The sequence below is a fragment of the Colossoma macropomum genome, unplaced genomic scaffold (assembly GCF_904425465.1).
Source record: "Colossoma macropomum unplaced genomic scaffold, Colossoma_macropomum, whole genome shotgun sequence".
NCBI classification, from domain to species: Eukaryota; Metazoa; Chordata; class Actinopteri; order Characiformes; family Serrasalmidae; genus Colossoma; species Colossoma macropomum.
Window position 1 is genome coordinate 168707 of NW_023496030.1, and position 25105 is coordinate 193811.

The 25105-nt window shown below is 38.8% G+C and overlaps 1 protein-coding gene across 1 annotated transcript in view; it reads right to left on the bottom strand.

Moving 5' to 3' along the window:
- Positions 1 to 25105, bottom strand: part of nphp3 (nephronophthisis 3) — a 98324-nt gene that overhangs the window by 40522 nt on the left and 32697 nt on the right. Inside the window, exons 9-13 of the mRNA XM_036564688.1 lie at positions 24850 to 24924; positions 22086 to 22241; positions 19901 to 20004; positions 12872 to 12986; positions 3381 to 3524 (exon numbers count right to left, since the gene is read on the bottom strand). Of these exons, the coding sequence (XP_036420581.1) occupies positions 3381 to 3524; positions 12872 to 12986; positions 19901 to 20004; positions 22086 to 22241; positions 24850 to 24924 (594 nt within the window). The remainder of the gene's footprint in view (positions 1 to 3380; positions 3525 to 12871; positions 12987 to 19900; positions 20005 to 22085; positions 22242 to 24849; positions 24925 to 25105) is intronic.

A 25105-nucleotide genomic window follows, 5' to 3' on the forward strand; every position in this document is an offset into this window, starting at 1 on the left:
TAAGCAAACAACTTCCTATAGCATTCTAAGCCCTAATAAGCAGATGTTATAGCATGATTTTTACAGACTTCACAGTCTAAGTATTTCTATACAATATGTACAAGTTATTATTTGGCCCAGTATGAAATGTAAAACATACAGCTGCACATTAATTATTTTATATAAATTAATGTACTACAAATTAACTCCTAATCAATTACAATTGAAATTCTTTAAAATAATTGAGACTTTATTCATATGTATAGGGACTTAGTGTATGCATATGTACAGTGCATTTACTTTATATAAAAATTCTGTGTTATGACACTACTCTGTCTGGAACTACCAGCCAGTTCTTAAACAAAAAAATCAATGGAAAACAATGATAACCTAATATCTCACATTTAGACTTCGTTTCGGTCCCCTTTAACTAAGTAATTATGTACAACTCCATTTACAAAAACAGTTGGGATGCTGCGCAAAATGTAAATAAAAACAAAATGCAATGATGTGCAAATCATTTAAACCCTACATTTCATTGAAAATAGTACCAAGACAACATGAAGGTTGAAACTGAGAAATTTTATTGTTTTTTTCTTTTTTAAATATATGCCCATTTTGAATTTGATGCTAACAACATGTTTAAAAAAAGTTGGGACGGGGGCAACAAAAGGCCGGTAAAGTTGTGTAAATGCTAAAATTGCTAAAAAACACCTGGTGGTTAATTGGCAACAGGTCAGTTACATGATTGGGTATAAAAAGAGCATCCCAGAGAGGCTGAGTCTTTCAGAAGTAAAGATTGGGAGGAGTTCACCGCTCTGTGAAAGAAAGAGTAAATAAGAGTAAAATAGCAAAGAACTTAGAACTGTAGAGGAAATCACTGCATGGGCTCAGAAACACTTATGAAAACAAGTTTGTTGCTGCATCAACAAATGCAAGTTAAAACTCTAAAATGCAAAGAAGAAACCATATATAAACAGGATCCAGAAACGCTGCCACCTTCTCTTGGCCCAAGCTCACATAAAATGGACTGAGGCGAAGTGGGAAAGTGTCCTGTAGTCCGACAAATCAAGATTTGAAATTCTAAACTGGCCTGCCTGCAGTCCAAACCTGTCACCCACTGAAAACGTTTGGCACATTATGAAATGAAAAATACGACAAAGGAGACCCCGAACTGTTGAGCAGCTGAAATCCTATGTTAAGCAAGAATGGGAAAACATATCACTTTCACTATAGCAGTTGGTCTCCTCAGTTCCCAAACACTTACAGAGTGTTGTTAAAAGAAGAGGTGATGAAACACAGTGGTAAACATGCCCCTGTCCCAACTTTTCTGAAATGTGTTGTTGGCATCAAATTCGAAATGGGCATACTTTTCAAAACACAATAAAATTTCTCAGTTTTAACATCTGATTTTTGTCTTTGTACTATTTTCAATTAAATATAGAGTATAAATGATTTGCACATCATTGCATTTTGTTTTTATTAACATTTTGCACAGCGCCCCAACTTTTTTGTAAATAGGGTTGTAGTTGCATGTCCATATTTGGCATAATAAAATGGATCGGCGTATGTAACTGGAGCTATCTGTGTGCTAGTGTGGTTCTATCAATGTATAAATCTCCATGCTGCTTTTATTGCTGGACGCCCTGAAATAGATTTTGAATGAGCATACACACTTGTTCAGACTGGAAACCGAGTAGTTAAGCACTTACAATTGGCTACATTAAAGTAATAATAAAAGGTGACTGAAGTGTGAACTACATTCCTATGCATTTGTTTTCTTGTTAAAAATGGTGCTTTGAGTTGCATCACCCCACCGAATGATTCTCAGCCTGGTGTGTTCCGTGTTGAAAAGTGTCCGTGTGGGAAAAGCACCAGAACAGTTACCCTACGTGCTCAGAACCATTTGGCCCTGCAGTGGAAAAGAGTCCACTGTTTGAATGCATCCCTTCATGGCCACAATTTACCCATTGTCTAATGGCTACTTTCAGCATGATAATGCACTGTCATACAGAAAAAGTCATTTCAAACTGGTTCAATGTTCTTCTGTGGCCGTTCTGGTCACTGGATCTGAATCCAATAGAACAGGTAAACAGGTAAACCGCTAAAATCAACTTTTTTTTTTTTTTGAATAGGTTTCTTTTTCTTCTTAATTGCTCACACTGAAAACCTGTAAATTAGGGCCTGAAAAAGATCAGATCGCCCATTTCACTTCAACCACAGAAATCAAAATTTGCAGTTATGTTAAAAACATAACATGTTAAAAAACATGTTTGCAGTGATGTCAAAAAAGGGGAGAAAAGAAAAAAGGCAGATGCAGATGTGGACTGTGATTGGAGCTGCAGTCCATCGCATTTTCACTGAAAATACTCTTGTAGCTTTCCCACAGGAGTAACGTTTGGTCTGGAGTCTCTTTAGTTTTGAGGGTTTTAGCAACTCGTTTGAAATAAACCACACTCCACTCAGGGGGCTTTTGGATTAGCGTCATCACAAATCAACAATAATAATAAACCTTACTTGATATCTTCTCCTTTGTCACTGGTTTATCACTGTGAGTTTAACTACAGGTTGCTGATGCTCGGCCAGAAATCAACCGCAGATCTTCGTTCTTATTTTAAGGCTCAACTGTCGTTATTATCCGCTGTGCAAGAACGATATGAGAGCAATGAGAGTCTGTAAAGAGTCAGACGTTAAAACAGGCAGATTATACTGACGGTATACAGCACTGACGTGTTGCTAGAAGAAGAGGAAAGCCGGCTCTATTGACGAATTCTCTCATTTGATCATAAAATGCGTCCCACCAGCAATAAACTGAACATGTTTTTTTTTTTAAGCGGACCGAGACGAACAAGGTAGGAGAAAGTGCCCTTATGAACCTCTATGCCTCTGGCTAACTCTGCACTGCGCGCCGTGGCTGCGTTGTCTCAAATTGATGACGTTTAATCAGCCTGTGACCGCAATGTTTTGATTTATATGTCTCTACAGCCCACTATGAACCACTTTTTCCACCTGAGTAAAGGTCCATGGACCACTAAAGGGTGCTTCACGGCCCACTGGTGGTCCACAGCACACAGGTCGAGAAACAGAGACAGTGCACCTAAAATCTGCAGGAACCGCATGATGTAATCATGTCAACATGAACCAGAATCTCAAAGGAATGTTTCCAACTTTCATGCTACAAAGAATTGAGGCTGTTATGAGACCAAAGGGAGGCCCTTCCCAGCATTAATATTGTGTTCCTAATAAAGAGCTCAGTGATTTTATATCAAAAATGAATGTTACCATATTATTAATGTAGAATAGTAGATTAACGGCAGCAACAGACAAACAAGCAAATACTTGTTAATTATAATGATAAAAACAATCTCTGCTCATTTAACACAATTTTAAGAGCAGCTAACCTGTATTTGGTCAATAGAGTCAATGACAATGATGATGTTGCCATGGTGACGGGCAGACAGTCTCTCCAGCCAGCGTGGGAACTCCTCTAGGATCTTGCAGGGGTCCATAGACAGTCCAGAGATGGACCAGAAATGCTGCAAGAGCTACCGGAAGTAGAAAGTAATGAAATCATATTTACTCTTTACTCTTGTGTACTGTACTTGAGTATATTTTTCTGTTTACTTAAGTTAATTTTTAATGATGTACTTTCAGTAGTTTAGTTTAGTTTTAATTTTTAATAATGTTACAAAGTGAAAATAAATTATGAGCGTATCAGCTCATGAGCCAGTTAGAATAAAACCCGGTTAGCTTGAAAAAAAGTAGCTCTGAAAGCCACTCAAAACAGAGCAGCTGCCAGCAGCACAAACATTTCAGCACTGATGAGTTCAGAGACGTAAAATTTAGAGGATAAAAAAAGAAAAGAATGTTACCAACACACACAAGCAAAATACTTTATCCAAACAATAATATTCTTTTTTTTCAAATGCACTAAAGAAAACGTCATTATCAGCTGCCAAACAAGCATCTCGAAACCTGCTGACATTGCCAGTTTCCACAACTCAACTTCCACTCTGTGGAACCAGTTGTCAGGTAACAGGCTAACCCATCCTATCCTATCTATCCTAATCTATCCATGTTTTAGAATAAAATAGCAGCTATATTAAACTTAAAATCTCTTTCTTATGTTTAATTTCTAGCGTGTCAGTTACTTTAGTTAACATAGACATCATTCCAAATGATTTATCCATGTAAAATACTGTTTTGGAGGAATTCAGCTGTATAAGACTGTGATTCAGAAAATCTAGTTAAATATAGCTTCTCTCATAAACATGTAAACTCTGTCACGATTTTTCACTTTCTATTTATTTAGGCTTATTGGCCAGTCAATTGAACAGACTGCGGTGGACTGTGAAGCTCTATCGCTTAAAACAGATATCACCTCAAATGAATAATGAGCCATTTGAGACATCAGGGCCTCACTTAAACACAGTTTAAAACTGCTATATTATTCAGAACATCGTTTGGTCAGATTTAAAACAAACAAACAAATGAAAAAAAAACAAAAACAGTAAAGCTACTATGTCTGGACGGTCACTTAATTAAAAACGCATTTGCAAAAATACATTTACTCCTCAGTGTCACCTTCCAGATCACAGACATTTGTCAGTTAATCACAGAACTCAGCCTGACTCTCTCTGTGTGAGGTGAGAGGTTGTTTGAGTTTTTTTAACTTAAAATACATTTCTGATTCTCTTTGAAGTAATAACCAGGATCCTTTCTGTGTGGAGTTTGCATGTTCTCCCCTTGTCTGCATGGGTTTCCTCCAGGTACTCCGGTTTCCTTCCACAGTTCAAAGACATGCAGTCAGGTCGCCTGGACACACTAAATTGCCCCTAGGTGTGAGTGTGTGTGTGAATGTATATGTCTATCTGTCTGCCCTGCGATAGACTGGTGAACTGTCTGGGGTGTATCCTGCCTTCCACCCAATGTGTGCTGGGATAGGCTCCAGCTCCCAACACGACCCAGAAGGACAAGCGGCTTAGAAAATGTGTGTGTGTGTGTGCGTGTGCGCATGCGCATGTGTGTGTGTATGAAGTAATTAGTATAATTAACGAAGGAATACATTGCAGCAAAGAAAACCAAAGCTGGCTAAATTGTTATTACTGATTTTCATGGTAAAAATGTTCTACAGTTTTAAGGCTGTGAATGTCATGTTTACTATCTGTAGATCTTGACATCCATTAAAATAAGCTAATGTTCAAGAAGATAATGAGTAGAAGGGCACAATAACATCTTTCTGTGTACTGTTTAAGGAACAGCGTTTGTATTTACCTACATAAATATCATAGTTAGATGATTACATAAGGCCTCTTATTTTATCTCTTTTCAGTGAAGTACAGACCTGCCAACCTTGGGAAAATAATTTGTGTAGCACAACAGTGTAAAAACAAGCAAACAACAAAAAACAAAACACTTTGCTTAGCACATGGTCATTTCCCCACTCACCACCATATCACCAAGTTCGGTTATTCAACACGGCCTGCTGCTCTACCGCTCACCCAGTCAGTGTCCTCCTCATCTGCATGCTTATTTTAACTGTAAGGTACGCACACACACCTCTTGAATTGGAAGTGAGATGTTTTCATGGTGAGCCAAAAGTGGCCCATGGCAACACTGCATTTCACTGCAATGAGACAATTTATTGGTAGGGAGCAATAAAGAATGAATCACTACTTTAACTAGTTCTAACTTTCAATTATTGTGATTACTGAGTAGCATAACAGAAAATTTATACACCCTTTGCTTGTCATTCTGTCATAAAAATGTTTCAAATTCTGTTAAAATCAGACAATTGCTTATGTATTTGTAGCTCTTTAAGTCAGAATAAGGCAGGTCATATGAAGTTGTTCAAATATTGTTGCCACATTCTGATTAAAAGTTTTTAATATTTGTTTATCTCCAGACTCCACAGATTGTTCTAAGTGTAATTTTAAACTGATTCAACAAAAACTCAACAAGCAGTAAAAAAAAATCACCTCTTATACTTTAAACAACTGCAGAATAACTGCATTTAAAAAAAAAAGACTTCTATTTGCAAAATTGTCAGGCTTGGTGGAATACAAAAAATTCAGAAACTTTCTGTGCCATAAGATAAATACTGTAAAGCCTGTGACTGTATGCATGTTTGAAGTTGTAATTTGCATTTGATGCTGACTTTACCTCTGATGGCCAGAAAATATATTGCCATTCCTGATTCTGTGGCCAAGATTTATTTAAGTCAAATATCCATACTTCGTGTGCAATTCTGGAACATGCATATAGTTGAAAATCTTTATATGTTAATGAAAAGTGTAGTTTGAAACCATTATCTTTACTTCAATCAAAGAAAGAAATAATGACATTTAAGTAAATTTGTAGTAGATTAAGCATTGCAGGGGCCCATGGAGACCAATTTAATCGACATGTTGCATACTTCCTCAGGTAACTGTTTTGTATAATATTTCTAAATTTGGCTATAATCAGTAAGTAAGACGGATGGATTTGTAGCCCCTTATGTTAGAAAAAGCAAAGATAAACAGAGTACTTGCTGTCTCACAGCCAATTTTGGCAATAAAGTCAATATTTTTTGAAAACTCCACAGATTGTTTTTAGGACAAATTTGAGAAAATTTTTCAAACTTTGAACAATTGCAGAAATACTTCACAGATTTTTTAAAGACCTGTATATGAAAAAATGTCAATTTCTGTGCTATGCATGAAGTGATTCACTTTTACAAAAAATAAAATGTATAGGACTTATTGTTGTTTTTGTTAAATAGCACCACGTCATGGCTGACTGAGGTCAAACTTTAGAGGCTAACAGAGTTTGCTTATGTGGACACATCATAATATTTTTGTGATGATTGGCCAATGCTAAGCCCTCCAAATAACTGTTGAAAACTTATTGGCCAATGGTGGCCATACTCATCCAATAATTTAGCTGTACTTAACAGGTCACTGAAGTGGACCATTGATGCAGCATACAAAGTTTCAGCTCAACTGGCCAAGCGGTTGCTCACAGATTTGGTTGTTATAGTGCCCCCTATTGAACGATCAGTATGAAACTTTGTGGACTTACACAAAATCATATTGGGTATAGGCCTGTTAAGTTTCATGAGAACTGGTCAAGGGGATCCCGATCTTTAGACATTTAAGTAAATTTAGCTCCACCCAGAAGGGCTTAATTGATGTGACAGTCATACTGTTTACAAATTTGTTAAAAGAGTCTTGACCAGGAGACTCTCATGAACATTTTGAGACCAATATTGCTTAAATATTTAGATAAATCTCAGACCAGTATAAAAATAAATTTTTTACATAATATTATAATAGTACAAAGATTCGGATGATGAAAGAATTTTTATGCTAGGTCTTACAGTTCAGGAGATATGGCCAAAATGTAAAATGTTGCTCTACAGTGCCACCATCAGACCAGTTGTGCTCAATTTATTTGCCTGAGTAGTGGATCTGAAACTACACCTATGCACCAAATTTGGTGTCTGTATGACTTATGATGTCTACCCTACAAACTTTTTTAAGGATGCAGAAGAAGAAGTAGAAGAAGAAGAAGCAGAAGAAGAAGATGAAGAAGAAGTAGAAGAAGTAGAAGAAGAAGAAGCAGAAGAAGAAGAAGCACAAGAAGAAGATGAAGAAGAAGACGATGAGGAAGAAGAAGAAGAGGAAGAAGAAGAAGAAGAAGAAGAAGAATCCAAGCAATTCCAACAGTGTTCAATGCACCTATGGTGCTTGGACCCTAAATACAGTTCTGTGATTCTTAAATTCACGTTTAACAATCTGTGGCAAATGGACTATATAACTTATATAAAGCATTACTTTGCCAACTTACATGCCTAGTGAACAAGCAAGCTAGCCTGCAAATTATGTAATGTTAGGCTAACGTTATTAGCATTAAATATTTTCCCAAGGTTTGCAGGTCTGCGTTCTCGAGTCACAATTTCAACTTTCCACATCCACTCAAGCCTCTCGCTTTTAGATTTGAGTATGGCACATGCACAATTGAACTCAGAGGCATCATTAGCTTTTAGCGTAGTTTACAGTGACAAATCGTATCAGTGCACTTTGATGTTAAAATGCCTACCCGCTATGCAAAATGTGTAAAGGTTGGCAGGTCTGGAAGTAGCTCAGAATCCCTGATAAGATATGCAGAGTTTGGTACTGTTTAAGTAAATCTTTTTTGTTTGCCTTAAAAAAAATGATTACTTGACTGAGTCAAAATAACAACTAGATAACTCAACTTATAATTTATTTTGTAGTGACAGCCCCTCTAATAATATTCAGAAATAGAGTTTAAATTTAAGCATTTACTGAAGGATAGACACAGTAAAACTGCAACATACAAAGTAAAAGATATTACTTCAGTGTCTAATAGGCTTCAAATTTCAGTGTTTAAGACATTGAACATTGATGTATTACATGTGCAACTGCAACTACAATGTACAATATACATTATACAGGGAGATTTACTCGAAAGAGGTCCCGAATATTCTGTTGTAACTCCCGTTAGGATGAAGCAATCTGAACCAAAAAATATGCTACATACCTTGACGTATGTGTAATCGATTGCATTACATGTGATGTTGGAAGTGATCTCCGTTTTCTTCCAGACACATGAAGGGGTAACGGGAGGTATGCACCATTGAAATTGCAAGCTGTCCAGCGCCTACCTCAACACTCCGACGCAGGGCATCCCGGATTGAGGAGCACGTTGCACATTGTTTCATTCCGATTGCTTTGTCCTAGCAAGAGTTATTACAGAATATTCGGGGCCGCTTTCAAGTTAATCTCCCTGTACAATATACAATCTAATATACAACATTCACTTCACAAACCCTGTTCTTTAAACGGTGCACAGAAAGATGTGTAAATGTGCAATATACCGTGATCAGTCTCAGGAATCAAAATGTTTTGTCTTATGTAATATCATGTTTTGCTCAGTTTTATTTATAAAGATTATTTTCAATGATATTGCCAAGCACATTCCGAAATATTTTGAGGTTGTGATTATAACTCAATTACTCAAGCAGTTTTCCAATAACCTACTTACTTACTTTTCCCCAAGTAATTTCCTATAATAATACTTTTACTTGTACTCTAAATAAATTATCATTACAGTCACAGTACTCTCAACTTCAGATTTCAGAACGACTGACCAATTGTGCTTGCATACAGAGGAATTTGACCTACACATTTAGCCCATCTGTGCAGTGAAACAAACAATATTGCTGCAAATATAGTACAAGGAATCAAAAATGGTGGACCAGAATTGCACCAACAGTGGGCATGATCAGAACATATGATAAAGGGTGGCTGGGGCCTGATGGCATCGGCAGCAAGATCTATGTCCGGATATATTTTTGCAATCCTGCACCTAGAAAGACAGAGCCTAGGAAACACTACGTTGAAGAAAACTGTGTCTGATACTAATAGATGTTGAATGTATCCCCTTAACTGCCAATAGCCAAGAGTCATCTGAGTCCTCCTTCCATGACACCCAAATGTGGTTAAGTGACGAGGAAGGAATCATTTCAAACAAAAAAGGTCAGAGGGAAATCTGTACAACAAAAAGATCAAGATGAGGGGCAGGAGGAATGCATGGAATACGAAAGGCCTAGGTTGGATGCTAATGCCCAAACGCCACCTACAAGAAAGCATGATCGCCATTCACTCAGAAATACAATCTCTGTGAGTGGATTTGATGCAGGAACTGACAGACTTCAGGCAGGGGTTTCGGTCAGACATAAGAAAGGAGTTTAGGGCCTTAAAGGAAGACGTTAACAAAAAAATTAATGACGCCGCGGAGAAACTGCAAAGAACTACTTCTTGTGTTGAAGAAGTGGAAGCCCGTGCTCGCGGAAAGAGTCCCCGTGGCTGACGTGTGCAGAGCCTTCAAGCATGTTAACATCCACAAGGTGGCTGGACCTGACGGCATACCTGCATGTGCTCTCAAAGATTGTGCACATCAGCTGGCAGGAGTGTTTACAGACATTTTTAACCTCTCTCTCCCTCTCAGTTGTTCCTGCATGCTTCAAACTGGCCACCATTGTGCCAGTTCCAAAGTTAGCCAGGGTAAATACTCTAAATGACTGGCGCCTGGTTGCTCTGACCTCCATCATAAGCAAGTGCTTTGAGAAGCTGGTCAGAGACTTTATCTGCTCCTCACAACCCGCCACTCTGGACCCACTGCAGACACAACAGATCCACTGATGATGCAATAGCCCTGACTCTTCACACTGCCCTCTCCCATCTGGACAAAAAGAACACATATGTGAGAATGCTGTTTGTGGACTACAGCTCAGCATTCAACACGTTTGTGCCCTCAAGGCTTGACATTTAGGTCATTTGGGTGGTGGATGGTGGGTGGTGGATCATTCTCAGCACTGCAGTAACACTGACATGGTGGTGGTGCTTTAGTGTGTGTTATGCTGGTCTGAGTGGATCAGACACAGCAGTGCTGCTGGGGTTTTTAAACACCTCAGTGTCACTGCTGGACTGATAATAGTCCACCAACCAAAAATATCCAGCCAACAGCGTCCCATGGGCATCATCCTGTGACCACTGATGAAGGACTAGAGGATGACCAACACAACCTGTGCAGCAGCAGATGAGCTATCATCTCTGACTCTCTGTTCTATTAGACTCTCCTACCCTGTCAGTCCACCAAATTGCACACCCCTATTAATAAGAATGGCTATGTGCCAAAATTTAGCATTATGTCTAAAGTGAAAAATGTGAGAAAAGCCCCCCCATACTGAGTCTAGTGCAGTCCTTATTAAACAAGTGAGTTTCAGTTAAGAATGTTATGTCTTTTCGCAGCTTTAATAAGTGTGAGAAACCTTATTATGTTCTACTGGATTGTTAAGCCCTTTGGCATTTCAATTAGTAAATGCAACATTTTCCAGATCTACTAGTATTAGGGCCATACTCCAGTATCAACATTGACATAATAACAGCCTGACTAGAAATAGCATGGTCATAAAACATCCTAAAGAGCAACAATCTTCTGTAGCTTTGTGGAGTTACAGTTGGAAAACATAAAAAAAAAAAACAGAAAACAGGACAACACAATATAACACATACAGTTCACAAAACCCCTTTGCTGGCCCCTCCCCAAATGAGAGGCTGTTTAAATGCCCAAATGTGTACTGTCACTTAACATATCAAAGCTTACCTTGTGAGACTGAGCCTCACTAAAACTATATGAACATCAGCATAAAATGATGCAGCTAAGCTTAACCGTAATCAAACATATAACATTCTCTTTAAATTTCCAAACTTGGGCCAAAGTTACGACGCACTTCATGTTGGTAATGTCAGCCACAGTGAATGGGTAATAACCATGGATATTGTTAACATTAGAAAGATAGCTATCCTGCCAAGAAACTAAACCAAACCAACTAACTATATCTTCACAGAACTCTGTCCATCCCCAAAAAACATAAATCTATTCACCTTCATGGTAATATATTGCATTTTTGGTCTTTAACTTATTCGAGACAAGTAACATTGGTCCAACATACTGCTGTATGGATGTGGAGCCTCACAAAAAAAGTACATTGTTTTTTTTTGCATTTCAGGTTCTCTGTAATAAAGCCCTTGGCCTGTTTGGGATCCTTAAAGTGTGTACACTCGCCCTGCACCTTGTTAAACTCAGCCCTCCGCTTGGCAACTGCTGGAGTATAATCAGGTCGGACGTGGATTTTATTGCCGTCTCCTGTAATCAACTGTTTAATTTGCCTGGCTTTTCTTAGAACCGCCTCCTTCTCTTGTCTGGCCTTCAAAGTGAACCTTCAGAGTGGTGAGTGCTCTCTGCATGTTAGCCATTTCTCATTCCAGACCCACGATCAGATCAAACTGGCTGTCCACACGTTTCTCCAGACTCAAAGACGACCTCACATTTCTCCAGAGCCTTGCTTTTGGCATTTGCTTTATCGTTTGCAAATTCAATTTCTGCTCTGACCTGGTCAATCCGATTTCAGCAGATTGTGCCTCTGCTTTAGTGAGCAATTCAGTCCTCAGCTGGGCAATCGCTTGGAGGATAGCATCCTGCTCTATTCTCCGGTCAAGTGAAGCATTAGCATCTGGGTTAGCCCTGGAGTTAGCAAGTTTGTCGAGCACTGTTCGAGAGTTTTCAATATTTCTTCAAATTAGGTTGCATCACTACAATTATTCTTTTTTATTGGCATGCAACCAATTGAGATTTGCAATTATATATTACAGTGGATACAACTGTGTACATTTCACTTCAGACATTGGGTTCAATACTACTTATGTCAGCTCTAATCTTAAATGTTTATAAGTTTATAAGAGACTGAAGTAACATCCTTTATATGTTGCAGTTTTACTAAATTTAAACTCTAATTCTAAATATAAATGGAGGAGCCTGTTGGCCTCTCAGCTATCTACCAAGCTGATCAGCTTAGATCAGGGGTGCACAATCTTATTTTCAAAGGGCCAGTGTGACTGCAGGGTTTCAGTCCAACCCAAGTAGGAGCACACATGATCAATTGTTTGAAGACACACCATTAAACAAGTAGAATCAGATGAGCTTCTGATCATTTGGAATAAAAACCTGCAGCCACACCAGCCCCTTGGGCTATGTAATTCGTGTACATGCTGGTCCCACCGATTAATACAACATTCCAAAGTCTATGCAAACATAACAGTCAAGGATAATGCCATAAATAATACAGAATGAAACAGTTGATGCGTGTGGTCATAGGTGTGTGCATATTGAGTATTTTACAACAGCTTCAAAAGCGGCTTTGGCAAATCAGATTTTGGAACTGGGATGAGTTGTTTATGATAATATAGCGTTATTTCCATAAGACAATATCAGTAAGTCTTTGTATAATATTACAACTGGAGTGAGATGTGATGTGTAACTGTCAGACCTTTACAGTGAGGCGTTTAATGATGAGGACGGGTTCTGCGCTGGTGGAGAGAGGGCGGCCCACAAAGTGATAGAGGATCAGGGTGTTGGGGGAGTGCTTCTGTTGTAGCTCTATCCTGCGACACATTCATAGAAAAGGTTTCAACATAAACCATACAGACTCAAAACTCAAAAGCTGATCAACATGTAAATGAGGTCATACAGTATCTCACAAAAGTGAGTACACCCCTCACATTTCTGCAAATATTTTATTATATCTTTTCATGGGACAACACTATAGAAATGAAACTTGGATATAACAAAGTAGTCAGTGAAAAGCTTGTATAGCAGTATTGATTTACTGTCCTCTGAAAATAACTCAACACACAGCCATTAATGTCTAAATGGCTGGCAACACAAATGAGTACACCTCACAGTGAACATGTCCAAATTGTGCTCAAAGTATCAATATTCTGTGTGACCACCACTATTATCTAGCATTGCCTTAACCCTCTTGGGCATGGAATTCACCATAGCTGCGCAGGTCGCTACTGGAATCCTCTTCCACTCCTCCATGATGACATCACAGAGCTGGTGGATGTTAGACACCTTGTGCTCCGCCACCTTCCGCTTGAGGATGCCCCACAGGTGCTCAATTAGGTTTAGGTCTTGAGACATACTTGGCCAGTCCATCGCCTTTACTTTCAGCTTCCTCAGTAAGGCAGATGTCATCTTGGAGGTGTGTTTGGGGTCGTTATCGTGTTGGAAAACTGCCATGCGGAGCAGTTTCTGAAGGGAGGGGATCATGCTCTGCTTCAGAATATCACAGTACATGTTGGAATTCATATTTTCCTCAATGAACCCCAGCTCCCCAGTGCTGGCAGCACTCATACAGCCCCAGACCATGATGCTACCACCACCATGCTTGACTGTAGGCAAGAGACAGTTGTCTTGGTACTCTTCACCAGGGTGCCGCCACACATGCTGGACACCATCTGAGCCAAACAAGTCTTGTCAGACCACAGGACACGGTTCCAGTAATCCATGTTCTTGGACTGCTTGTCTTCAGCAAACTGTTTGCAGGCTTTCTTGTGTGTCAGCTTCAGAAGAGGCTTCCTTCTGGGACGACGGCCATGCAGACCGAGTTGATGCATTGTGCGGTGTATGGTCTGACCTCTGACAGGTTGACCTCCCACTTCTTCAACCTCTGCAGCAATGATGGCAGCACTCAGGCGTCTATTTTTTGAAGCCAACCTCTGGATCTGACGCTGAACGTGTGGACTCAACTTCTTTGGTCGACCCTGGCGAGGCCTGTTCTGAGTGGAACCTGTCCTGGAAAACCGCTGTATGACCTTGGCCACCATGCTATAGCTCAGTTTCAGGGTGTTAGCAATCTTCTCATAGCCTAGGCCATCCTTGTGGAGAGCAACAATTCTATTTCTCACATCCTCAGAGAGTTCTTTGCCATGAGGTGCCATGTTGAATATCCAGTGTCCAAAATGGATCAGATAAAAGAAAAAACTTTTAAGAGAAGAAATGTTGGAAAGTAACAGTAAATTGCCTGGTAAAGAGGCAGCAAAAAATAAAGAAAAGAAAAAGATAGAAGACAACTGTGCAATATATTAACCTGGTAGGAAATGTAACACAAACTACTGTTGACTGTTAAAAGTGGTGACCGAAGTGTGACTGCCAGCGTACCTTTTAACTTTTTAATTTTAATGTTGTTGTTGGTACTAATTATAACACCTTAAAATACTATTTTTAGCTGCAAGAACTATATTTTTAGCAGGTAAGATTAGATTTCTCACTAGTAAGAATTCAAGTCGTTCATCATAATTGCAATAATAATTTTTGTTGACATGAATTACAATTTAACATGTGGTCGTATCTGTCCACAAAATTAAAAAACATTTATAGTTTTACCTGTTATTTCATACTTTTGATTTGATTTTAGGAATTCAATTTGCACATTCCATTATTAAATATTAAATTTCAACTATTAAAAATTTAGTTTTGAGTAGTAAGAAATACATTTTCACTTGTTAAAAATTGTTATTTTTAAATGTGTAAATTGAACTCCTTTCGATCAGTTCGAACATGTAATCAGAATCTCAAATTAATCTTTTCTCATCTGGAACACATGCTAAACCTACATTCCATATACAGAAGGGGGTTTAGCAAAACATGAAATTAAACGCAGGAAGGAAAGGACAGTATAAGCACAATACCAGTTGAAAGTCTGATAGGAATCTGTAAATAATGTCTTCTTCTGAAACATCTAAATTTGCATTTCTTATGGTAGAAGTTTGTGGCAATCTGAAATCTTCCTTGTACGCTTTACAACAGCAGCTACGATGCTGAGATGCTCAGTCCAAACAGATCAAACACGCCTTTTTAATATATTGGTTAATCAGTTGATAATTAAATATAATTTAATCTACAACCCCATTTCCAAAAAAGTTGGGACGCTGTGTAAAATCTAAATAAAAACAAAATTCAATGTTGTGCAAATCATTTAACCCCTATTTCATTGAAAATAGTACAAAGACAACAAATTAACTACTGAAACTGTTTTTATTGTTTTTTGAAAAATATATGCCCATTTTGAATTTGATGACAACACGTTCCAAAAAAGTTGGGACGGGGGCATGTTTACCACTTTGTTTCATCACCTCTTTTTTTAACAACACTCTGTAAGCGTTTGAGAAATGAGGAGTACAATTGCTGTAGTTTTGAAAGTGAAATGTTTTCCCGTTCTTGCTTAACATAGGAGTTCAGCCGCTCAACTGTTGGGTCTCTTTTGTCGTATTTTTCATTTCATAATGTGCCAAATGTTTTCAGTGGTGACAGGTTTGGACTGCAGGTAGGCCAGTTTAGTGCCTGGTCTCTTAATACAGAGCAATGCTGTTGCAATACATGCAGAATGTGGTTTGACATTGTCTTGCTGAAATAATCAAGGCCCTCCCCGAAAAAGACGGCGTCTGGATGGCAGCATATGTTGCCAAAATGTATACATTGTTCAGCATTAATGGTACCTTCACAGATGTGCCAGTCATCTAAGCCATGTGCACTAATGCACCCCTATACCATCATGAATACTGGCTTTTGAACTGTGCACTGATAACAAGCTGAGTGGTCTTCAGCCCGGAGGACGCAGTGTTCATGATTTCCAAAAAGAATTTCAAATGTTGATTCGTCAGATCACAGGACACTTTTCCACTTCACCTCAGTCCATTTTAAATGAGCTCAGGCCCAGAGAAGGTGGCAGAGTTTCTGGGTCCTGTTTATATATGGTTTCTTCTTTGCAGAGTTTTAATTAGCACTTGTGGATGCAGCGACAAACTGTTTTCAAAGACAGTGTTTTTTAGAAGTTTTTCCTGAGCCCATGCTGTGATTGCTACTACAGAACCATGTCCCTTTTTAATGCAATGCTGCCTGAGGGCCCAAAGATCATAGCCAGCATATACTGGTTTTTGGTCTTGTCCCTTGCATAGAGATTTCTCCAGATTCCCTGAATCTTTTAATGTTATTGTGTATTGTAGATGAGGAAAAGCAAAAGCTATTTGCTATTTTATGTTGAGAAATGTTATTCTTGAATTGTTGCACTATTTGCCTGTGCAGTCATTCACAGAGTGGTGAACCCCTCCTCATCTTTACTTCTGAAAGACTCAGCCTCTCTGGGATGCTCTTTTTATATCCAACCATGTTATTGACCTGTTGTCAATCAACCACCAGGTGTTTCTTTAAGCATTACACAATTTTACCAGCCTTTTATTTCCCCCGTCCCAACTTTTTTGGAACGTGTTTGCTGGCATCAAATTCAAAATGGGCATATATTTTCAAAAAAACAATAAAATTTCTCAGTTTCAACATTTGATATGTTGTCTTTGAAGCATTTTCAATGAAATATAGGGTTTAAATGATTTGCACATCATTGCATATTGTTTTTATTTGCATTTTTCACAGCGTCCCAACTTTTTTGGAAATGGGGTTGTACGTTGTTTTTTTATGTTGTGTTAAGAATCACTACAGGTGCATAAAAATGAGATAAAAGCGCGGCCACGCCTCACATCACACAAGCAGTAAAACACACCAGTAATCCTCTTTATGAATGAGCAAAGGTGTCACCATGGAGCTTTTTTCTCTTAATGTCACAGTAAATCTGGCAGTGTGTTTTATGAATTTGGTCCATTATGTTTTTTAACAGGAAAAACATAACTGACCTACTTGTTATCTAGTTAATGGTAGGGTGGGCAACTTCTCTGTTTGCATATAAGTAAGGGCGGGATTTAGAAGTGAAGCCCTACTACATTAATGGGTGGCCACAATGTACAAAAACTACTGTTCTCAGTAGCAATGAACATTTTACCTGTTTTGAAAATAGTAAGTTATCACCCACTGTTTCCTCTGATCACACACATCTATCTCATCTCTACTCTGTTGAACTGATTGGCCAGATTAACTATGATTATCCAGTTAGTGCAAGTGCGCATTTTGAGTGCATTTAGCAATAGCCTGTAAGCAAAACTGGACATTTAGAAAAAGAAGATGGCTGTGAAACTGAATAAAAATCCATTCACATGAAGTAGGCCTGCTGTGGACCATCTATGCAATAGGATGTGTTGCTGCACAGTTTTCAAATTCAGTGCTTTTTATTCTATTTTAAGATATCAGCGTAACAAAAATAACACCATTTCCACCACATATCAACACACACTCTCAAATATGGCACATATTAAATATCTATTTGATTAAAACCCACTGGCACAACCCTTATTTGGTCTTTTCAATGTGTTTGGCTTTATCAGTCCTGCCATCCTCTAGTCCTTCATCAGTGATAAGACTACATCATTTTTAGACCAGAGGACTGCTGCTGAGTGGATATTTTGGTTGGCTAACTATTCTGGATTTGTTTAATCTATATATGATATACCGCCTTCAGTCAACATCAGTCATTTCAGTTTATTAACATGTAACTGATCGTTTTTTGCTCTTATTTTAAATTTTGGAGGTAAATAGTAGTATTTAAATATATTAGCTTTTGCTGCTGGTCTTCCATGTCATACAGGAACATTTAATTTAAGTGCAACCAGTGTTTCATACTTTGAGCTGCAGATACAAATCACACCAGCTGCCTCCTGATTGGTTAGACGCATCACATTGGCTGGGGATTCATTTGCATAAAGTTCAGCTCCACACAATTTCTGACACACTGCATTCCCCGAACTCAATGTGCTGGACCAATCATGCACCGCATGGCCGCATCTCACTGAGCGTTCATTGAAAACGAACAGATATGTTATGGTGCGTTGATGTGCCGGAGCACTGCAAGGCCAGAAACAAACTCAACGCAATTATGTGAATGCAAACGACAACACCCGCCCAACGCCTTGCAAACGCATGGCCCTTCTGTACAAACTTACCGTGCATTCTTACACCACTGTGGTGATTAAAGCACTTAGTATTCAAGGGGGCAATAGAGCACAACTTAGAATGACAACTACAAACCACAACTACTAAACATGTGAACAGAAGAGGAGTGTGAGTTGCTTGACCTATCCTATTAGAATGAATAAATTATGATGTAACACATATATGTCTATGCAAGGAAAAAACTGTTGCGAGAGACTCATCCAACTGCTTGTCTGCTATGACAGTTGACCAAGGAAAGCGTATTGGCAGCATGAGACAGCTTGGCCAGGCTTGGCTGTTGCTATAGCACCCTTTGCTGTAATGCTCAGAATGCAGCTCACACTTGCACTGAGTTATTAACTGGATTGTGACACAACTTAGAATGCAACAACGCGCAAAACCATGTCTGTGTAGCTTGATGCATTTGTGTTTGCATACTTGCATGATGTAGGCTGATGCATGACTTGCGTGATATGTTTGGCCTAAATGCAAGATAATACTAAGTAGCTGCTGAAATGTTTTTACCATGCTGCTGTTGTGTTGGTTAGCCAGTAACCATCAATAAAAAAGCTGCATATTTGGTTGTCACAAGGAAATATTTAAGAATAAACAGATAATTGCTATGAGTATTTCAGTTTTATTCAATTCATCTACACATTAGTAACTTCAATCCTAAATATTTTTTCCATGGAAAAAGTCAGCGCAAGCGTTTCCATGGCAGCAAGTTTATAGCAGTTGTGATTATGCTACTGTCATGTTAAAACAACATACACCAGTCAGGCATAACATTATGACCACCTCCTTGTTTCTACACTCACTGTTTTTAAACACTGTGTCAACTCACTGTCCACTCTATTAGACGCACCTGTGTTGTTGGTCCACCCTGTAGATGTAAAGCGAGACGATAGCTCATCTCTTGCTGTACAGTATCAGCTAATCATCCTCTAGTCCTTCACTGGTGGTCACAGGATGCTGCCCCCAGCACGCTGTTGACCAGATATTTTTGGCTAATGGACTATTCTCAGCCCAGCAGTGACACTGAGGTGTTTAAAAACTCCAGCAGCACTGCTGTGTCTGATCTACTCGTACCAACACAATACATACTAACACACCACCACCACGTCAGTGTTACTGCAGTGCTGAGAATGATCCACCACCCAAATAGTACCTGCTCTGTGAGGGTCCATGGGGGTCCTGACCACTGAAGAACAGGGTAAAAGGGGGCTAACAAAGTATGCAGAGAAACTGATGGACTACAGTCTGTAATTGTAAAACTACAAAGTGCATCTATATAGTAAGTGAAGCTGATAAAATGGACAATGAGCGTAGAAACAAGGAGGTGGTCGTAATGTTATGCCTGATCGGTGTATACAGCAGATAGTTGTTACTAGTTAAGGCGTGACAATGATTTGTGGTGCAACAAAATTTGTTATTATAAATTTAGTAAAGCCTTTACGCACAAACCTATATACAAACGTACACAAAACCGGTGCAACCCAGGCCAGATAAATACAATATGCTGGGACTTCGCAAAATTTAATACCTCTAATAGTGAAAAATAAGAAATTTTCAGACTTTTTATGATCTTACATTTTTGGGAACTCTTACGGTGTAAGTTTTATGCAGAAGTTAAAGATACCATTTAGCAAGCAGAAGAGATTTGCCTGAGCCTGGTCCTCCAGACACCAGCAGAGGAGGAGTAGGCGGGGGAGCAGCAACCATGTCATTCAGTCTTTCAATGTACTAAAGAAAGGGAGAGAGAGAGAAAGAGAGAGAGAGAGAGAGAGAGAGAGAGAGATTTAACTTAATACTCTAACTTAATTCAGTCTTATTGATGTATACTATATATCTGTCTCATATCATCGATTAAGACTAATTTCAATTTACTGATAATTACTAAATTACTTAAATAATTACTTAAATTGCATACTAAAATAATTAAATCAATACTTACTTATAACAGAAACCACTGATGGATTGCTGAATCCCATGAATAAATGCTTGCAATACGTGAAAGTTAAATTTTAGGATGAAATTAACATGAGAGATGTTTACTAAAGAGCTGTTCCTAAAGTCTCAGCACGTTATTTCCCCCACTTACTCAAAATCTCAGTCTAGTAGCAAGTCTGTAATTATCCACCTAGCAATACTGCTTTTCAGTGTAACACACTGTGCACTGAACAATGCATGAAATGAGCTCTAAAGTTCTAAAATATATGTACATTGTACAATAAATCACTTTTGAATTACACTGGTCCATAATTAATATTTAGGATTTAGGTGGCAAAGCGGTTGATTATAATTAGTCTGGTTATATGTAGTTAGCATTTGCTCACAGCACTTCATATCACTGCTTTCAGAACAAAACCTCATATCATCATTGTTGTTCTTTTTCAGTTGTTGAGACAATTTGAAAGTACTTGTTGTCCCTTGCATTGTATGCAAATTTCAGGATGAATGGATCAAAAGGAATGGAAAAATAATAAAATTATTATATATTCACACTAGAATGTTGCTGGTCTTCAGAACAAGCCTATATTTTAACTGGCATCCAAAATAGCTAGTAAACAGTAACTATAAACAATCATGATTTTTTTTATTTAGCATCATATATGGGTTTCTTTGGAATTAGAACAGAGCAATATTATATTTTTGTGCACTGGAACATAATTTCAGTCTGAAAGGGTTAAATGCTTGGGGCGCAATGTGACATCATTGACTAGTCACTGTACACAACTGTTGACTATTTACAGTAGTCTGTGAATTGTATTACCATATTCAAACAGACATCAGAGAGACTGTGAAACTGTAAAAAACAAAGAAAACATGTTCCTTGAATGTCTGTTACAATCTTTACTTATCCATGTTTAAGGTATTCAATACTAAAAACAAAAGACACAATAGACAGCTTGTGAATGGGAACTTCTATCAAATTAGCATTATGTTTGCAGTAACAGTTTATTGTAATGAGAATTAAAAACAGTTTCCGAAGTAAACAATGCTGTATTAAATAAATAAATGTTTCGCATGTCAAAGATTTAAAATAAAAGTGGCATATATGTGCCGTATGACATATCCATCCTAAACATTCTGCACCAGTCATTATATTACAAAGCTTAACGTGGAAATTTGTAGTTTATCTTTCTCACCTAGTTAGTTATATATTATGGTTACCAAATGTACTTAAAAGCCTGCCAATAGTGGCCAAATATTAAAGAAAACAATCTATTTTGGATATTTTTAGGTTAGCTACCAATTCTGAACAAAGCATGTATTATCTATTGCACCTTAATTCTCTTAAATGTTTTCATTCCACAATTTAAGGAAAATAAGGAAAGCTCAGCTTCATTCATGATATTGAACAGGAATGGAATAGGTGGGCCATGAGTTTTCAACTTTTTCAGGGAGAAAAGGTCTCTGTCTGCTCTTGCTTCTGCCGTGCTGTGGCTGTTGTGATTCTTTACAAGATTCACTCAAAGGAAGGACCGTTTTTATGTGATCAGAGCATGGGAGCACAAGAGGAGTTTGTGAAAGCAGAGCCTGCATGTCTAAAAAACTGCATCTTGCAGAAAATGCATCTTGTTTGATGAAATTGAACCGACTGTATTTCCAAGTGCCCACATAACGTTACCGTGCATGTTTGATACTGTGGTATAGCAAATGCCAGCATGTGTAACATACATTATGTATCTAACTTGACCAGTACCATCAAAAACTATACTCATATACAAAAAGGCACCAAATTAGGTTAAAGTTCAAGGGGAGATATTGTGGAGTTGGAATAAGAGTATGAGAATGAAGTAAGAAGAGGTGACAAGAAGAACCTTCTGGAAGCTGTGGTTGCCCGCAGCACCGCAGACATTCTGAAAAGCTTCAATCTGCTCCTGTTCATCATGCAGATCCCACAGAACGTCTCCAGAGTCCACATCTTCTCTTTCCTCTACTACTCCACTGTCGTCCAACTCCAAACCTAACAATTCCTATTCACAGAGAGTAAGAGAGAGAGATACAGTGGAGGAGGGGCATCATTATACACTTGCCTCAAATCACACAAAATCACAAACAGATCGCCTATGTGGATGCAGGTTTTCACTCTAATCAACCAGAAGCACATGCAGTTCCACTTGTTTAATCAGTTAGCCTCCTTCCTTCAACACTTGATTGTGATATGAGGTGAGCTCCTGCTTGGTTAGCATGAAAACCTGCAGCCAGAACAGCCATTTGCGGATAAGATTGGTGGCCCCTTCTGTATAACATATTGTTATCTATAAATATGGACAAAAGTACATACATAAAACAGCCTTCAAGGTGTCTGTTACTGTTTTTAGATATGCAATGTACGTCTGTATATTTTTGTAGATAACAGTGTGTCATGCAGCAAAAGAAACCACATAATCAAGTCCATTTGAGACTACTTAACTCATCAGTTTGTTATGTTTGTTATAATTTTGGCAAACAGAGTGCTTGATGCTAAAGTGCCTGCTATACGCCTTTAGTAGTTATATGCTTTTTGATCTGATCTTCTGATCTTCAGATTTATATTCTTTAATTTCTCCAAGTTTAATTACTGCATTCTTTCACCTCCAGCATGTGTTTAACACATATCTACATATCCCACAGATCAAGAAGACCCCACAACCATCGCAGGAACTGCAACAACAGTAACTTCCCCCACAGACATCACATTTTCAGACCAGGGTGACAGGTGGACTCTGAAATTGCCAGTCTGCACTCCAGAAGGCAGAGACTCACATTGACAGGGACTTAGATCAACTACGAAAACTCAACACTTCAGCAACCCTATTATCTGTTTTTAACCCATTCTCCGCTACAGACTGGAGACTAGACTAGAGACTAGAGAGTGGCATTTCACTCCACTATCATTCTCTTCCCCATTGATGGAATGGTGACTTCAACCTTCTATCGGACAAGCTGCAGTCATCCTGCCGCCTTCCACTGTTGTTATCCTTTGACCTCATACTCAACCAGTCTCATTCAACACACAGAGCAGGCACTGTTCTTGATCTGACCTTCAGCAGGCCCCAGAGCAGGATAACACAGTAATCCCCCCCACTTCTTAGATCACTTTCTATCTTTCACACTCTCCCTCACCGCTCTTTCTGTTCACATCACATCTTCCTTACTCACCCCCCACCCCCCAAATCAGGCCTCATGTTCTAGCTCTAAATTCTCTGAACTGTTTTTATTCTTTTTCCACAGATGACTTCCTACAGCCACTGACATCCAGTAATCCAACCATCTGCCCAATAGAACCCAATCCCAGCTCTGATGTCAGCATCTACTGACCAGTATCGCACTTTTCTTTCCCCTCAAAAATTCTTCAACTTGCTGTCTACAATCAATTGTCTCTCTTTCTCACTCCGAACCAGCTCCAAAACACCAATCAGTCTGGCTTCAAACTAGCACACTCTACAAAAACTGCCCACATAGCAGTGACTGAAAGGATCCAAAAAGTATCATCGGTTCTAATCCTCCTTGACCTCTCTGCAGCCTTTGAAATGGTCAAGTCGAAGATCCTTCTGTCCCACAAGGATCCGGTGTTCCACAAGGACTGATGCTGGATCCTCTTTTCTTTTCTCTTACACTCGTTCTCTTGGTGATGTAATTTCCTTTCATGGCTTCTCCTACCATGCTAGGCAGATGACACCCAACTAATCCTTTCCTTCCAACCTTCCGACACTCGGGTTTCCAGGTGCATGTCAGCACACAATTCTAGCAAGACAGAGCTGCTCTTTACCCCTGGAACTACAGGTCCTCACCATGATCTTGCCATCTCCTTCACTGGTCATTCCATCTGAAGATGCAAGAAGCCTTGGTGTGACTCTGGATGATCTGGATTATTGTTCTTAGCTCATACTGCAAACCTGAATTGGTCATGGAGGTTTCTCCTCTACAACATCCAGAGGATTTGACCCCTCTCTCTAGGGATGGCACTCAGGTTTTCAACTTGCTCCTGGCTAAACGTCCTATGTGAGTGATCGAGCCATTGACAATGGATCCAGAATGCAGCAGCACAGCTTGTCTTCAGTCTTCCAAAATTCATGTCACTCCACTGCTGCATTCCCCTTACGAGCTTCCTGTAGCTGTCCACATCAGATTTAAAACCCTGATGCTAATGGCAATGGTCAAAACTCAGTCTGTACCCCAAGCCCTTTGAGGTTCATGTCCAACCTGGCTTGACACACCATCCTACCAATTTCCACTGGCTGTCCGAAAAGCAGGACCTCTCACTGTCTTCAAATGCAGAGCGAAAACCAACCTCTTTGTAAACCACTGAAGTGAACACTAATCTAGTACTTACTGAAATGTATTGTATAGCACCAATGCCATGTCTTAATTCTTATTTTGTATCTTTCTTTCTAGGTTTCAGCACTGGCCTTTGTTTCTGGCAGTGTCTTAGCTCAAGGGTACCTTGAACCTATTTGTATTAGCTATAATGTATTCTCTAAGTGGTCAACAAAGTACTTTTGCAAATTTAGTCTGGATAAGGGTGTCTGCTGAATCACATAAATGAGAATGTAAATGTAATGTAAATGCTTCAACGTATCCAAGAGAAAATGCCTGTACCTGTTTAATAATCTTCTCTAGCTGAGTGTAAATAAGCGCTGCTCCATCCTCTGCAGAGCCTGCATGGTCCACCACCTGTACATGAAAAATGCCAAATGACCACACTGAATTCTTAGTATAAAAAAATATTAGTTTTATTACACAACATAGAACAGACTTTTTCAGACAATTATTTTTAATAATGACAAAGACAAAGTGGTAACATATTAATTGAACTCTGCTTCAAAACACTGACATAACTGTGCAATAACATGTT